At 24.4% G+C, this 16,266-nt stretch overlaps 1 protein-coding gene across 1 annotated transcript; it reads right to left on the reverse strand.

Annotated features, from left to right (window-relative positions):
- Positions 1 to 393: 393 nt before the first annotated feature.
- LOC112591392 lies at positions 394 to 16,260 on the reverse strand. Its single transcript, XM_025335199.1, has 23 exons — positions 16,017 to 16,260; positions 15,597 to 15,959; positions 15,396 to 15,527; positions 13,433 to 13,789; positions 11,049 to 11,138; positions 10,307 to 10,387; positions 9,853 to 9,935; positions 9,387 to 9,777; positions 9,142 to 9,314; positions 8,940 to 9,075; positions 5,664 to 5,815; positions 5,192 to 5,341; positions 4,531 to 5,110; positions 3,891 to 4,453; positions 3,451 to 3,771; positions 2,493 to 2,689; positions 2,073 to 2,329; positions 1,765 to 1,991; positions 1,245 to 1,612; positions 1,060 to 1,180; positions 812 to 946; positions 638 to 752; positions 394 to 552 (listed from the first exon to the last, which is right to left on the reverse strand). The coding sequence occupies exons 1-22, from the start codon at positions 16,096 to 16,098 to the stop codon at positions 642 to 644; spliced, it is 5,070 nt and encodes a 1,689-aa protein (XP_025190984.1). The 5' UTR covers positions 16,099 to 16,260; the 3' UTR covers positions 394 to 552; positions 638 to 641.
- Between the last annotated feature and the right edge of the window lie 6 nt (positions 16,261 to 16,266).

Here is a 16,266-nt window from a genome sequence, read left to right on the forward strand (position 1 = left end):
TATGTAGTCTAAGCTAATGGTAAAAAAAAAAATAATAATAACAAGGTAAAATATTAAAAAATAATAGAAAATTCATACTTTTTATTCTATACAAAAAAACTTTTAAAATAGTAGTACTTAAATCTAACCAAGTTCTAAAATGTATATGGTATACTGTTATCAAACTAATAACATTAAAAGGTTATAAGTGATTTTTACCTGCTTAATACTTTAAATATATAAGTATCTACATAAAGTAATTGAAAACATAGGAAACATAAAATCATTATTATTTTCATCTAATACACTACAAAATAAATTAATAAGCCCTTTCATACAATAAATATATGGATGGTAATCAAAAATTAAAAATATAACAGTCTTCTATAAATATATTTATACAAAATTATTAAATTTTGAGATATTAACACACATTAAATATAAACAAATAACATCAATATTGAAATGATAATTTCAAACATAATCTCCAACTATATCGGAATGATAGTAAATTTTTATTTAATAAATAACAGCCAATTTGTCAGTCTTAGATACATGACAATTATTCATTGCCTATAAAAAAAAAAAAATTAAATTATTTAAATATACAATTTTAGTATTTTTAAAAGTATTCTAAAATAAATATTTTAAGTTGTACCAAATTATTCGTCATCGGAATCATCTACCAAATTAATGATATTGTCATTTAATACAGGATCAGGGTTTGGCTGAGAGATAAATACTACTTTTTTTTCACGTTCAATATTTTTTTTCTAAAAATAAAAATTAATTATTATATTATCAGTGTCAAATAAATATTACTTATACAAACTTTAACTGGTGAATAAGATGTCTTTTTATTATTAACTACAGATTTATTTGTTTCAACACTTTTAACACGTTTTTCTTTACTGTTTTTATTGAATTCGGTTAATAAAAAATGCTGATGTCCAATAACTCGATTAACCTAAATGAATAAATGCAAATTAAAAATATCTAATGAAATAAACTTAATAAAAAAAAACTTATTAATTTTTATTAATTAACTTTAATAAAAGAATAAAATCTAAAATTGTTTACCCATTTTAATTTCTCTTCATCTTCAATTTTTTCATACTTGCTTCCAATTCCATGTTTTTTAACATGCCATGCCATTTTCTTAGGAGAATCAGATATTTCAAAACATTTTAAGCATTTCCATCTAAAAATCACAAAATTATAATTAAAATTCTTTGCTAAAAAAAAAAAGAAAAAAAACTGGTTACGTTTTATAATTGATTTCTTTATATAAGTGTTCACGGAAAAGTTCTATACTGGAAATTTCAAATTTATTGCACTTAGGACAAACAAAGAAACCATTTGAAGATATTTCTCCTAACTTGTCATTCTTATTGAAAACATCAATCAACATTTTCTGTTTATGAGCTTGAATTGAAGAGCTTTTAGTTGCTGATTTTGGACTTTTTGACATACCACGAGGTTTATTGTTAATTTTCAATGGTGTTGATTCAATAGGAATTCCTCGACAAGTAGGAGGCACAAGTGTAGGTTCAATACTTTCTAAAGCTTGCTGTTCTAAAATGTTTTCTGCACCCCCTGAACGTTGTTGATGCAACTCTTCTTTATCGGTAATCTAAGCATACAAAAAACATTAAAAAAATATAACTCGCCACTAATATGGTTCATATTTATTACAAATTAAAATCTGTGTATTCTTAATTAGAAAATATTTAATCTGATTTAAATATTTCATACTAGTACAAATAATCTAAAATTTATACAAACCATTTCAAATACTCTTAAGCACTTTACTGCTACTGACGGGTGTTTCAATTTATAATGTTCTTCAAAAGTACTAGCATTATCATCCTTGTTTTCAAATTGACACATAGGACATTTATACATACTTGATACTTTATGAGCCATAAAAATATGTGATGTTATCTCATTTTCTGTATATCTTAAACCAGTAGAGCATATATTGCACACCCATTGAGGCACATTAGATGGAGCTATAAAGTAAAAGTAAATTGGTAAATACATATTTTACTTTCTAATTAAGTTAATTTTAGATTAGTTATACACAATAGTACCTTTGCTTCTACCTCTATCAATACAACTATCTTTTAACATTGTTTGTCTGATTACAATGATATTGGATTGAACTGAATTGGTTATTTCTGATAGATGGGTATTTCTCATGTGTGTTTTCATTTCAACTCGATTAAAGTCAATATACTCACAGTATTGACATTTATATAAATTTTCCCCATGGTGCATTAAATGAAATTCTATTTGATTTCGTTCTACAGTTTTGGATATAATGCATGACGGTTGACAATGTGGACATCTATCAAAATACATTTATATTAAATATATGATGATTAATTTATCAAAGAACAATCATAATTTTGAAAAATATTCATTTTTTCAACATTTGTAACATGAAAATTTTTAGATACATGCTCTTCAAGAATCGTATAACATTTAAAATGTAACTATAATTCACTTACATATAACACTGGTAATCGGAATGAAGGATTGATATATGTGTCTTTAGCATTTCCTCTGTCATACATATATGATCACAAAGAGGTATTGAACATTTATATCGTTTACTTTCTGGAACAAACTGTGGAAATACATCTGTTTTAAAATTGTCATCTGGGGCTACTTCAACAATTTTCTTATCAAGTTCATCTCTTTTCATCTGTAAATTAGTGAAAATAAAAGTTGTTGGCTCATTAAAAATATAGATATATATAACAGTTCACATTAAAATTGAAATTTTTAAATTAGATTCTAAAAACTTAATTATTTTAATTTTAGGTGACTTAGTTTTGAAGTAGGAGTACCCAAAATGTATATGTTTAACCTATAAACATAGATGTTAAATTTAGTTTATGATATTAATACCTATTAACTAGTATAAAATCACTGAAAAAAAACAAAATAAATTGAGTCAAAGCATACTCTATTCGATACATTTTTAAGATCTTTTTTTAAAGATTTAAGAACTTATAAATGATCTATGATTGTAAAATCAATCTCCAAAACTTAATATTTATCAATAAACTATTTTAAATTTGTTTAAATTTTAACACAACTAATTAAAAGGTTAAAACTTTAGAAATTTTTTACTATTTTTTTTTATACTATATTCAAGCTAAGAAACATATTTGGTGGTCAACTTATGTGCAGAGGTGTGGCATTCTTACACAATAAGTATAAAGACGGTTAATTTAGTGGAATAACAAACACATGAAGCCTGATAGCTACCCAAATGACCTCCATCCCCCAATTTAATAAATTATTTTTTTTAAGCATACCAATTCCATAATTCAAAATATATCACATATTTTTTAACTTTAAATTAGTATTTTATTTTTGTTAAGTTAATAATGGTAAAAAATAAAAATGCACACAAGACAGATATAAAAATAATAATAAAAAATTAAAACAAACTGTTACCTTATCAGTATTCATAGCATCAAATGAACTAGCAGAGAGATTTATCATCTTGTCAAACATAAGTTCAGACTTCCCAATAGAAGGTACAGGATTAACAATTTCTTTAGTAGTGTTATCTTGTCCTTTAATATGTCCATTCAAATGTAAAATTAGATTTGAACGCACCTTTGTATTGTATGTACATAATGAACAGCCAATCAGATCTGAGAATATATGAGACTTAGGAATACTGTCAATAGTATCAGGAGAAAAACACAAGTTTTTTGTTTTGTCTTTGATAAGATGTTTTGTTTTTGGTAATCCTTTCTGGTAACCAAAATTCTAATTTAAAAAAAAAAAAAAAAAAAAAAAAAAACATTCAGTTAAAATCCTAAATGGCTTAATTTAATTTAGACACTACAAAATTTAAGCAATATACTAAAAATAAAAAAATTACTTACAGTAGAACGTTTTCTTTTCAAGGTTGTAATTTGTTGTTTATTTTGTTGAGGTATTAAAGAATTGTCAGAATTATTAACATCATTTGGTAGTTCTTGCATTGTTTTATAAAATTTACCATCAAAATCTAAATTTTGCTCGGTATTATGAACAGCCTTCATATGAGACATAATAATTTTACGAGAGTTGCCCTTAAATGAACACTTGTTACATGAAAACAAGTTATGAATTTTTTGTTTCTTCTGCTCAACTATTTTATTCTCATATACAATAAAATTATCTTTATTCAAATCAGTTAAATTAGAACGTTCAGGGACAAAATCTAAATTTGTAATTCCATGACTATTTTTCATATGATGTGTAATAGCACGCTGAGATGGTACATTTAAACTGCATAAATAGCATTTGAAACGATCAGGTCCATGAAGTTTGATATGTTCACTCATGTTTAATGGAGTCTTAAATACTTTAACACAATACATACATTTCTGTCCAGCAACACTATCCCAAAAAGGACATACATTTAGATGTGCATGATAAATGTCACCATTTGAGAAAATTTTTTCTACAACATAATTATTTTAAGTAAGTAACAAAACTCTTATTTATTAAAAATTAAAAAGAATTTGACTAAATACTTACCACATTCTTTACAGACAAATAATTTATCTAATTCAATAATTGGAAATGCCAATCGTTTAACCTTAATAGATCCATTGGTTGATTCTCCTTTCTCTAAACACATTCTTTTTTTTGGACTCTCAAGCTCTTCTTTTTCTAACAAATTAGTTTCATCTTCATCATCAATAACAATAACATCATTATTTGATGACACTTTTCGCTTTTCTTTGTTTTTAGATTCAGACCAAATACAATTTATTTTTAATGATTCTTGCATATCATTTTCATTTACATCATCAATCATGATAAATTCATTATCAATAGCTAATGGTAATGATGTACTACTTTCTGCCATTTGTGCACTATCAGGAACTGTAATAACAATTGTATCTAAAGGTTGAGATCCTTCATCAATACAAGCAGATTTCATAGCTACTGAAAGAACATCAGAACACTCTACAGATCTTTTTTTAGATTTCTGTGGCAAAACTTCAGGTAAAGAAGAAACTGTATCCACTGGTAAATTTACTACTTCAATCATTCCATTTTCAATAACTTTTTTCAATTTTAAAATTTTCAAATTTTTAATATTTTTAGAATCCTGCAATGATAAGTATTTAAATAATTAAAAATATTTCATTGATATGGTTATTTACTGATTCTTTTTATTAAAAATACATACACAATTATCAGATACCGTAGAACGCTCCAAGCATAAAGGCTCATATTCAAAATGTTCAAATGCTAAATGCTTTATCATTGAATCAATAATTTCACAACCAAATAAGCAGAAAATACATTGATATTTATTTAAGTTATGAAGTTTGAAATGCTGAAAAAATAATTAATTAACTAACATTTTATTTTAAATGTGAATCTAAAATATAATTTTAATTACTCTATCTTAAAATTACATGATTAACAAATGGATTTGGTCTCATAAGTAAATATATTAGTAACATGCCTATATGTATATAATTCAATTGATAAAAAAAAAAAATAAAAAGCACTACATACAATTATAATTTGAAGGTAAACCCTGACAAATGACAAAACGAGTAAAGATAATTTTAAAATAAACAAATAAACCAATGTAAATATTAATAGTTAAAAATTAAGGGTTCTCTTATTAATTAAATCTGACACATGCTTACCGTAATCATTAAATTTGATTGTAGAGCAAAAAATCCTTCACCATCATCTTTATTATCACAAATATAACAACAAAATTTATCACATAATTGATGTTCTTCATTCAAATGATCTATAAATTCGTTATGTAGATAACAAGAAAAAGCACAGTAACCTTAAAAAATCAGAGTTAAAATAAACTTTATTAATGATCTATAAAGAATAAAATGCAATTTATATTGTTATCAAAAAATAAAAATATTTCAATATAATTTATACATATTATCATAATTATCATAATTACACTTATAAACAAGACATTCGACCACACGATATCGTTTAGCGGCCATATCCCTTATAGGACAATGTTTACAATGATACAACTGATAACAGTTACAATCTTATAACATTTCCCATCTGACTGCACTAGTGCTACAATATGGTAATTATCATTACCTATGTAGTAGATAACACAAACTTCATACTTCATATGATAAAGTATAGATACAATTTTATTGTATTTACTAAGGGTTAGGCGTTGAAAATAACATCATGAATTTTGATGAATCGCAAACGCGATTTGATATCACCTTAAAATTGTAAATTAACTTGGACAATATACTCCACTACATATTACATGCACTATAATATAAAAATACACCCTTAGGGTCTTAGAATGATGTGTAGATTCAGATCACATACAAATATTAATATCACATTACAAAACATTGTATACATGATATAATAAAGGATGCTAAATGTTCACGTTTAACGCAAATTGATTAAACAGATGGAAAACGTTATCTGATCCACGAGAATATACATTATGTGGTTGCCAGATGCGTAATGAGTAAGGAGTAACAATCCTTGTTTAAGCAGTATCAAAATAATATGTTCTTATCAAATTAGACAAGACTGACTAATTATTAGCGCTTTTGACAAAACCTAGATATACATACCCATTACCCAGACATTAATAAATAAACTGCCTGTATCCCTGAAGTCCACACTCCATATTCGTTGCCAAGTACAAACATAGTTTAAAAAAATAGACAATACCTATGCATAGTGAGAACTTACATGCTTATTTTTTTTTCTAAAAATATTAATATTTATTCCGGACTTACATTTCTTTCTCTCACTTAAAACGGGTAAAGATGGTCCTAAAGAATAGAAGTATAGCTATAATTAAGCATTAGATACTGAAGTTATCTGTTTAGATCTATAAATAATTCATAAATATTCTTATCGATTCTTTTATGGATTTCAGAGTCATTAACAAATGAAAATATTTAAACGAAATTTCAGCGACCTATTTTGTTCATCAACTAAATTTATTACACATCAGAACTATTATAGTCATTAGTATTAATAATTCATTATTTTATGAGCTAGTTTGGGTTATTCCAACAATTTAGGAAATTGTGAAATAAATAATTATAATTGGAATATCAAATTACATCTGCAAGTATCACAAGGCATAAATTTTATATATAATATATATATAATATAAAAAAAGGGAGTCGTGCAGCGTCAGCTATAATATAATACAATATAATAATTTTAAATGTACCTTGCAACTGAAGTCAAAATATACAATGGATGAGGTGTTAAATTAAAAATAATTTATTACACATGAAAAACGATTCTGGGCGAAATGTTAATAGCTTCTTTTCCTAAGGATATTTAATAATTTATTTATATTACTTTAAGTAAATTGTCTCTTAGCAGCACGTTACTATGGTATGTTTAACAAAAACAATATTGTATAATATTAACTCACGAGTCAAGAGTCAATACTACATACGCCAGAACAGTGCGAGTAAGTTAGTGATTTAAATAGCTACTAATCTTGTAATCTATTCATTGTGTATAAAAATAATAATATAATCAATAAGTAATGGCAAACAATTTCCAAGTTTCTAAAATTAATATTTTTTGAATTACCATAAAACTAAAATCGTAAATTTTCGTTTAAATATTTTGTCAAAATAAACTATGAATATATTAACAGAATACTGCTTATGTGTTATAATTAAGTATATAGTTCATGATAAACCTTGCACATTACATTTTCAAATGATTTAATATTTTATAAGTTTTTAATTACATAATATTCTATACATTTTTGTGATTTCGAAGAATTTTGTTCAATTTTTTTTTTTTTTAATACTCAAGTATACATGGAACTAAATATAATCTAGTATTTGTTTTCAATTAATGTATATTAAATTATAAAATCTTTATCAAGTAATGTATTTTGGACGAAAATGGGAGTTTAGGCGGATAATTTCCAGGGGTACCAAATTATAATTCCTATTTAAAAAGACGGATGCTTGAGGTTTGAAGTGCATAATACTACCAAACGCAAATAACTAATTATTTTTTTTTTTTTTACTATACATTAAATTATTTTACAATTTAACATGTATTAATAAAATATTCGTAAAAATAAAATAGAAATTCGAGTTCAAAAGTAAAATTTTAGCTGTATTCAAACTAGTTGCATTCAAAAAATAAAATCCAAATTACTACCCAAGGGGTTTTTGAACGGTTTATCCATATCGTATTAAATACTTATATACTTATATCTTTCGTGGTAGCTCAATTAATATTTACCATGCCTGTTTAGTGTTTATACTTTTAATATTACTGTTGCCATTTATAAATAATAAAAAATGTAACGTAGATGACATTTTATTGTTCTTCAATTTAAAATGTCTATTATATATTATATTATTGTTCATTATTTAATAATTACAATTAAATATTAATAAATTTGAATTTATATAAAAAAAATTTCCAATAAAAACATTTTTTAACCTACCTGTAAATACACTAACACAGTCAGGATGTATAATTATGAAAAAAAAAAATTATACTCCATAATACTTATAGATTTAATTTAATATTTTGAATTAGATGTACGCTAAAATAACATGGACAACAATTAATATATATGATAAAATACTATGGCTATAATTAGTATTAGCTTTAAAAAAAAGCTGGACTACAATTCAGAAAGGTTTTTATCACAATATTTTTATAATTTTATAGGATTTTAGTTTTACTACCAAATTTATGATAAAACTCGAGGTATTCATGGTATTGTAAGAGACTATAACACATAGCACCTTATAATTATGTCTTTGTAGTTAAATGATAATGGAAATAGAAAGAACTCCGCTGTAAACCTAGATTATACCTATATTTCTTAAGCCACTGAATACATACAATAGGTACTCAAATTTCAAATTTAATCTTAAAACTAATCAATCCATAAAAATAGAAAAACTTACCAACACTACATTTGTAAGGTAATACAAAGTCCTTGAAGTCTACTACCATTAACATTTCTTTGGGGTATTTACAAGCGTCATCATTATATTCAAGTTTTATTATAGAATGTTTGGATATCTTGGTATGTATTATAGACTGAAAATTAATAAATATTTTTATTTAATGAAATTGTGTTATTAAAATTATAGATAAAAATATTACCTGGTGAACCAAAACATGAGAAGCAGTATAAGCACGATAAAAGCAATAAGGGCAAAAATATTCACAAAAAGTGTAATTATCAACTATATGATTAGCCAAAGACTCTTCATCATCAAACATTTTAAAGCAGTAGGCACACATTTTAAACTGTTCAACATTGTAAATTTGGTTTTCTATAACACGTTAAGATTAATAAGAAAAAATATTATTTTTTATAATAAAAGATAGTAATAAAACTTTTTACTTTTTTTTTTTCTCTGTATTTGAAAAATGTAATTTCATATGTAATTTGAATAGTTCTTTTGAATTAAAAATTTTTGTGCAAGTTCGGTCCATACATTTAAAAAGACCTAATAGTCTTGGTAAAGCAGACATTTCATTAAAAGCTAATTTTGTTTTCATCACATTCATTGGCAAATCTCGAACTTTTTTATCATAATCTTTTGTGTATGTTGTGTCTATCAAATAAATTGTACTATCTATGGGTATACCATTATTAACAATTTGTTGTCCTGCTTCAAGAGATATTTCTGAACTTGGTGGAACAAGTTCACAACTTGTCTTCGTTTTCATCCACATATTGAGATCATTATTACCAGATGCACTTGAGATAATTTTTAAAGCGTTTACTTTATCCTAAACAGACAGTAAACGATTAAAATAAATTAGAAATACTAAATTGTATATTTTTTTAATAAGAAAATTATATACCTTTTTTAAATTTTCAACATCAAAGTTGCATGAACTTAACGGAAACCTTCCATCATTAGAACCATGATTAATGTTTAGATTCACTAAAAATATATGAAAAAAAAAAAACAGCCACATTAACAATTTATTTTACTTAAAATCTATTGTATTTAATTTACAGCCATTTGCAATTTCTGATATATAGTTCTGATAACAACTTATATTATAATACAAATCAATACAATTTTTTTCTCTAGAAATTGTAAGATAATCAAAAATTATAGTTTAACATTTTGTACATTATACAAGAAATTAGTAATTAATATTAACATACTACATCCATTTATTTTTAAGTATTCTCGAAATAATTTTGATTTAATACCACATACTTATAAAGCCACTAGTTTTGACATAAATAATTTATTTTACATAACATGAGTTTAAAATTTCTAACTGAAATAAACTTGGAACAAACCTGATGTTTCATCACACTGGTTACTAAGCAACATATGGCTAGATTGTTCAGAGTTTTCAAATACATTGTGTTTTATAAAATCTAAAGGAGAAAATAAATTTAAATTAAATTTTAAAATTACATAAATAAATGTAATAATCAACATAAATCCATAATATTTAGTAAATAAAGACATTAAAATATTTATTTCTTATCATAGAAAATATATAATATTATTGAAACTCTAATTATATTATAAAATATTTTTGAAGTCTAAGTAGAGGTAACAGAAGTTTTAAATTTTTTGTACACGGAGATGTGATTGAAGGCGCTTATGAAATGTATTTATCTTTGTCAAAAAAAACCTCAAGAAAGTGTGAAGTTCAATCATCTTGATAACATTTTACCACATTATACTCTATTTAAGTTAAAAAGAATATTTATAAGCACCTCATTTTTTATATCATATTATTTTATGATAATATAACACCCATGAGCATATATTGGCCACCAAATTTAGTTCTTGAATATATTAAAGTAGATTATTGAAAATTAAAAACCACACTTTTCCCTGGAATTTGAAAATCTAATTCATATACTCGTTCAGTACATTATTAAGAATTTTAATCATGATTTGTTTCCAAAGGTTTGAAATTCGAAAAATAAACATTAAAGCTAGTAAAATTTATACCAAATAAATTTTAAATCTTATCTAATTAATATAAAATTTTAATAAACAAATAATATAATAACTAATTATTACCATTTTTGTTAATGGAATTTGTATCATCATTTGGTGGGTTATTAACGGGCATATCACAAATATTGCTTATACTTGAATCACTAGGCTTATCTATATAAAAACCAAAACAAACACAAATGTACAGAATTTTTGTATTAAGAAATTACATTTAATTAAATACTTTATTTCAAATATGTTAGAATTTGTATTACATTTTAAGTGAATCATACATACTGGTTATTAATATAATAATAAAAATCTACACCAAATAGCTATACAAAAGAATTTTAGATTTTATAAATTGAGAAAAATTTAAATTTTAGTAAGCGTGAATTGTAAGTAATATAAGATAAGTTTTAAAAAAGTTATGATTGTACCATAAAACAGGTGTGGAGTTTGTCAAAGGAGTACAAATCTAAAATAATATGGGTCTTTTCAAATGTAAACTGAAGAATAATAATAATTATATAAAACTTAACTAAATAGTATTATTGTTCACCAATCATTTTAAGTAAGTGTTTTTTTTTTCATCTATATAAATTAATAATACTTATTATGATCTGTACTTAATAATTTATAACTTTGTATCTTTAGAGGACATTACATTCAATTTATAGTATCCATCTTTCTAGTACAGTGTTTCCCAACCAGTAGTCCGTGGGCCAGTTATAGGTGGTCCGCGGTACCTTTCTTCGTTTTCTATTAAAAATTATTTTTTTTTTAACAACGAAAAATATTTTATTTTACCGTAATATACGGTTATCTTATTGTTGTTTCTGCCGACGACCGATAAGTATTTTCTACTTTTATAAGTGTCTCTGATACCTATCAGAGTAATAAATTACTACTATTATCACGACTGATAATGATCATGTCAATTTCAAACATCGTTGCTTATATATTTATACTTTATGAGTACCAACAAATAACTGTTATGGATATTGATTCAGTATGCGCTCGTTATTCGTTTGATTACCACGCAGTACGTTTTGAAAATTAACATTTTTCGATAAATTTTGTGTATTCTTGTTAATGAGTAAAAAAAAGCTATTCCTAGTTTGCGTAAAATTGAGGTGATCCGCGACCTATAAAATATTGTCGAAGTGGTCCGTAGTGGTAAAAAGGTTGGGAAACACTGTTCTAGTATGTAACATAGCAAATCTACACTTAGCAGTTCACATTTAATTTTGTTAACTTAGATTTAATCAATCTATTATGAAACTTGATAGTAAAAACTAAATCTGTGTTTGTATGTAATTTTTATAAAAATAATTCTGTTTTTATGCAAATTATAAACATTATTAAACTACAATACTTTGTCTACACAATACTTGATGAAAAATGAAATTATTGTAAAATGCCCGCAAATGAACATTAATTAAGTTCTTATCATAAAGTTTCATAATAGACTGATTTACTCTAATATTAAAGCTAACAAGCTAAATGCAAACTACTGAACATAGATTTGCTGTTACGCATTTGTAAAGACAGAGACAACAAATCAGATATAGCGTCCTCCTTAAATTGTATAACTTAATTACAGTGGAACCTCGATAACTCAAACTTCTATAAGTCGAATTTTCGATAACTCAAATTTTTTTTTCGCCCCCAACCGACTCAAGTTATCGAGGTTCCACTGTATTATTTTTCTAATAAGCAAATAAAATATTTCTAATTTTTTATTATTGATATAAATTATTTATGGTTGATATTTTCATAATTAATATTAAATAAAATTCTTCATTAACTTTTATTTGTATTAATTATTCTGTTTTTTTTTTTTTATTAAACTTAAGCTTGGCGACAAGAGCTATTAGCTGTTGTAGGGGTTATTAACTGTGTAAGGGGTAAGGTTGGTACGGTAGGTTGTTTTTTACGATTGTTACAGCTGATGGCAAATACGTGTATGTGTGCCAAAGTTTTTAACCACTATGATCCCGGTGGTCACCCATCCGGGAGCTAGTGGCTGTAGCTGTTACTTACTCCCAGTCACATTCCGCAACTGGTAGCAGCCAACGCGCCACACTAAGCCACAATTATGCTATTTATTAAAATATATTAAGGTAATTAAAAAATATATAAATATTTTTTTGCAGTTTTAATAAAAAAAAGTCATTAAGTCATCTTTTTACTTATAAATAATTTTTATTGTTTATTTATAATATAAAATTATGAGATTAATAATAAAGCGATTGTTGTTACCCTGACTAAAGTTATTAACAAATATCAGTTTTGATACATATTTAAATGCATGGAAAATTTTGACAAGAAAATATTTTAAATACTTTATTTGAATAGAGGTCTCAATGAAAGTTAACATGGCATTGATAATATACACATATATATGTGTTTCAATAAGCTTCATAGACGTATTTTACTACTACTATAAGTTACTGTTTACTTACAATTAGTATGTACACTTTTTTGACATTCAATTAAATGACAAGATACTAAATGTTCTAGAGCATTTTCCATGTATAGATAATTATAATTTCTCCAAAATCCACATCCGCAAATACTGCACATTCCATTCCAACTGGTTAACTTATGATATGATTGGATATGTTTTACAAAATCATTGTAAATTATTGTTGAACATGTATTTGGACATGATTCATCAATACATTGGAATAATAACATATTATTTATTTTTTTACAACTGACATTTCCTATTATTCCCTCTGTTAAGTCATTTTTTAAGTCAAACAAACGACTATCTTCAAATAAATTTGATTTTTCTTCACTTGTCATTGAAGTTTTACCTTAAGAGCATTACACATTTATTATTTGCATGATATACATACGACAGTATTAATATTATGACATTGTAATATTTTTTAAGTGTGTAATATTTTTAGGAAATAAAAGAGATTTATAATATTAATACAATTATTAACAAAATAAACTATATCATACTAGAGTAATTCATAGGACTCAAAAAATATAAAAATTAAGATTTTTAGGACAAAAATAAAATAAAAAATGTGTATTAAATATTCAACAAAAAAAATACTATTCATTAAATTACAATTAATGTACTACTATATTAGTTTATTTAGTATTACAATGAAGTATTGATTATTTCTACTAATTGGGACTAAGGGGGGTAAGGATAATCAATCAATGATTAAAAATATATAATGAACACAAATTGAAATGTTTTAAATAGTTAAAAGCATAACAAATAATGTACTGGATTTTAATTTATAATTTAATAAAAAAATTTAATACACATTATTAACAAGCTGGAAATTAACATGCAGATAATCAACGCTTTACTGTACAAGTTACTACATATTATTATTGAAAAAAAGTGCACATACAAATTAATGAAAACTTTTTCAAAATAGTTGTAATGATATTTTTTTTATTATTATTATTATTAAATATTTCAAAGACAATTAATTTTTTAATTAACTTATAATATTTAAAATTAATTTAACCATCAAAATGATTTTAAAAATATTATTTAAATTAAAAACTGAATAATGCTTAATGTGCTAAAAAAACAATTTCCTGTGACCACTTAAAAGTTTTTAACTAAAATTGTGCTATAATTATTCCATTTCTGCACACATTCTCTTAATTTTGAAATTAATATAGTTGAAACAAACTTGTGTTAAAATATCACTTAAAATATTTAAGATTAAAATCTTAAAATGCTTTAATTTAACAATAATACAATAATATCAAATACTTAAAAAATAGAGTATTATTAAAGTAAAACATCAAATTAAAACAAATATTTACCAAAACATATTAAGTTTAATTAAAACTGTTATATTCTATAATTATTTTAAAAATAAGTTATAAAATATCTGAAATTAAATTTGAAACAGTTTGAGAACATCTATAATACGAAAAACCAAGTTAAAATAATACACAAATAAATAACAATTTAAATGAATATTATTGCAAACCAATTATATAAACTATATACTACGAGTTATGACATTCATATTTTATATGTACCTATATAATTAGTTAACAAATGTATGTTTTTGATTTATAAAAAATGCATAACTCATACTTTAGAAGAAATATTGGTATCTACAAACAAATGGTTTAAAATACAATGTTTCAAAATTTTCAAGCCACCTTTAATTATAATTTGTATTAGGATATATTATATTATATTGTATGAATATTAATCAATTTTTTTTTTCAATTGTTATTTTATTAATTTAATAGTTTTAAAAATGATTCAATGACTTAAAATAGCACAAAAGAGCAAACAAATAAAAGCAAAAAAAAAATAATAAATTAATCTGTTAAATGTTTTGCATTGCAAATATCTGCTAGTTTAAAAGCATGATCATACAGTTATAATATTATTTCACTATAAAGAAAAATAAAATGTATACTTACGAGTGGATAATGAATCACCAGGTAAACGTGAACAACGAACTCTAATTAACTTTTCAACAATTGGTGTATTTTTGAACATGTTTTGACATACAGAAGATAAGCTTTGGTCACTCTTTGAACCTCCAAAATTCACTAAAAAACATAATTATATTAGACTATGAAACTTTACAAATATTAAAAACATAATTAAGATTTATATACTCATATGATTGGGTTGTTCATTATTCTTTAAAACCAAATGATGAGAAATTAAGTGTTCTAACGCATTTTTTACATAATATTGTTTAGAAATCAACTTGAAGTTGTCATGACATGTTTCACACTTTCCATCCCAAACTACAAGTTGGTGATTCTGATTGATATGCTTGAAAAAATCAATTAAAACTACAGTTGAAAATTGATTTTCTAGGCAATTTAACACTGAGCATTTGAACAATAATATTGAATTTATCAATTCACAACTTAAACCAGCCAAAGCACATTTTGTAGAATTTTCTTTTAATGTGTATTCAGAATTTAGAAGACCGGACTCTTCTGTGCTGATTTTTGTTTCATTTGTAAGAGCTAATCAAATAAAATAAAATTTAAATAAATATCAATAGTCCTTAAATATTTACTTACATTGAAAAGCTTGTTCTGGAAACAATTTAAATGTATTAGATTTTGATTGATTTTTGTTAATAACTGATTGCAAAGGATTCATAACAATTACTGACTTTGGCAGATTTTCATCAACTTTTGACTCTGAAGGAGTTTTGACAACAGCTAACTTTGCTGAATTGTTATCAATAGTTAAGTCTGGTGGATTTTCAAAAATAGATAATTCTGATGAACTCTCATCAATAATTGACTCTGGTGGAATTGTATTAAT

Source organism: Melanaphis sacchari, unplaced genomic scaffold (assembly GCF_002803265.2).
Source record: "Melanaphis sacchari strain LSU unplaced genomic scaffold, SCAv2.0 Contig1334_pilon_pilon, whole genome shotgun sequence".
Taxonomy (NCBI): Eukaryota; Metazoa; Arthropoda; class Insecta; order Hemiptera; family Aphididae; genus Melanaphis; species Melanaphis sacchari.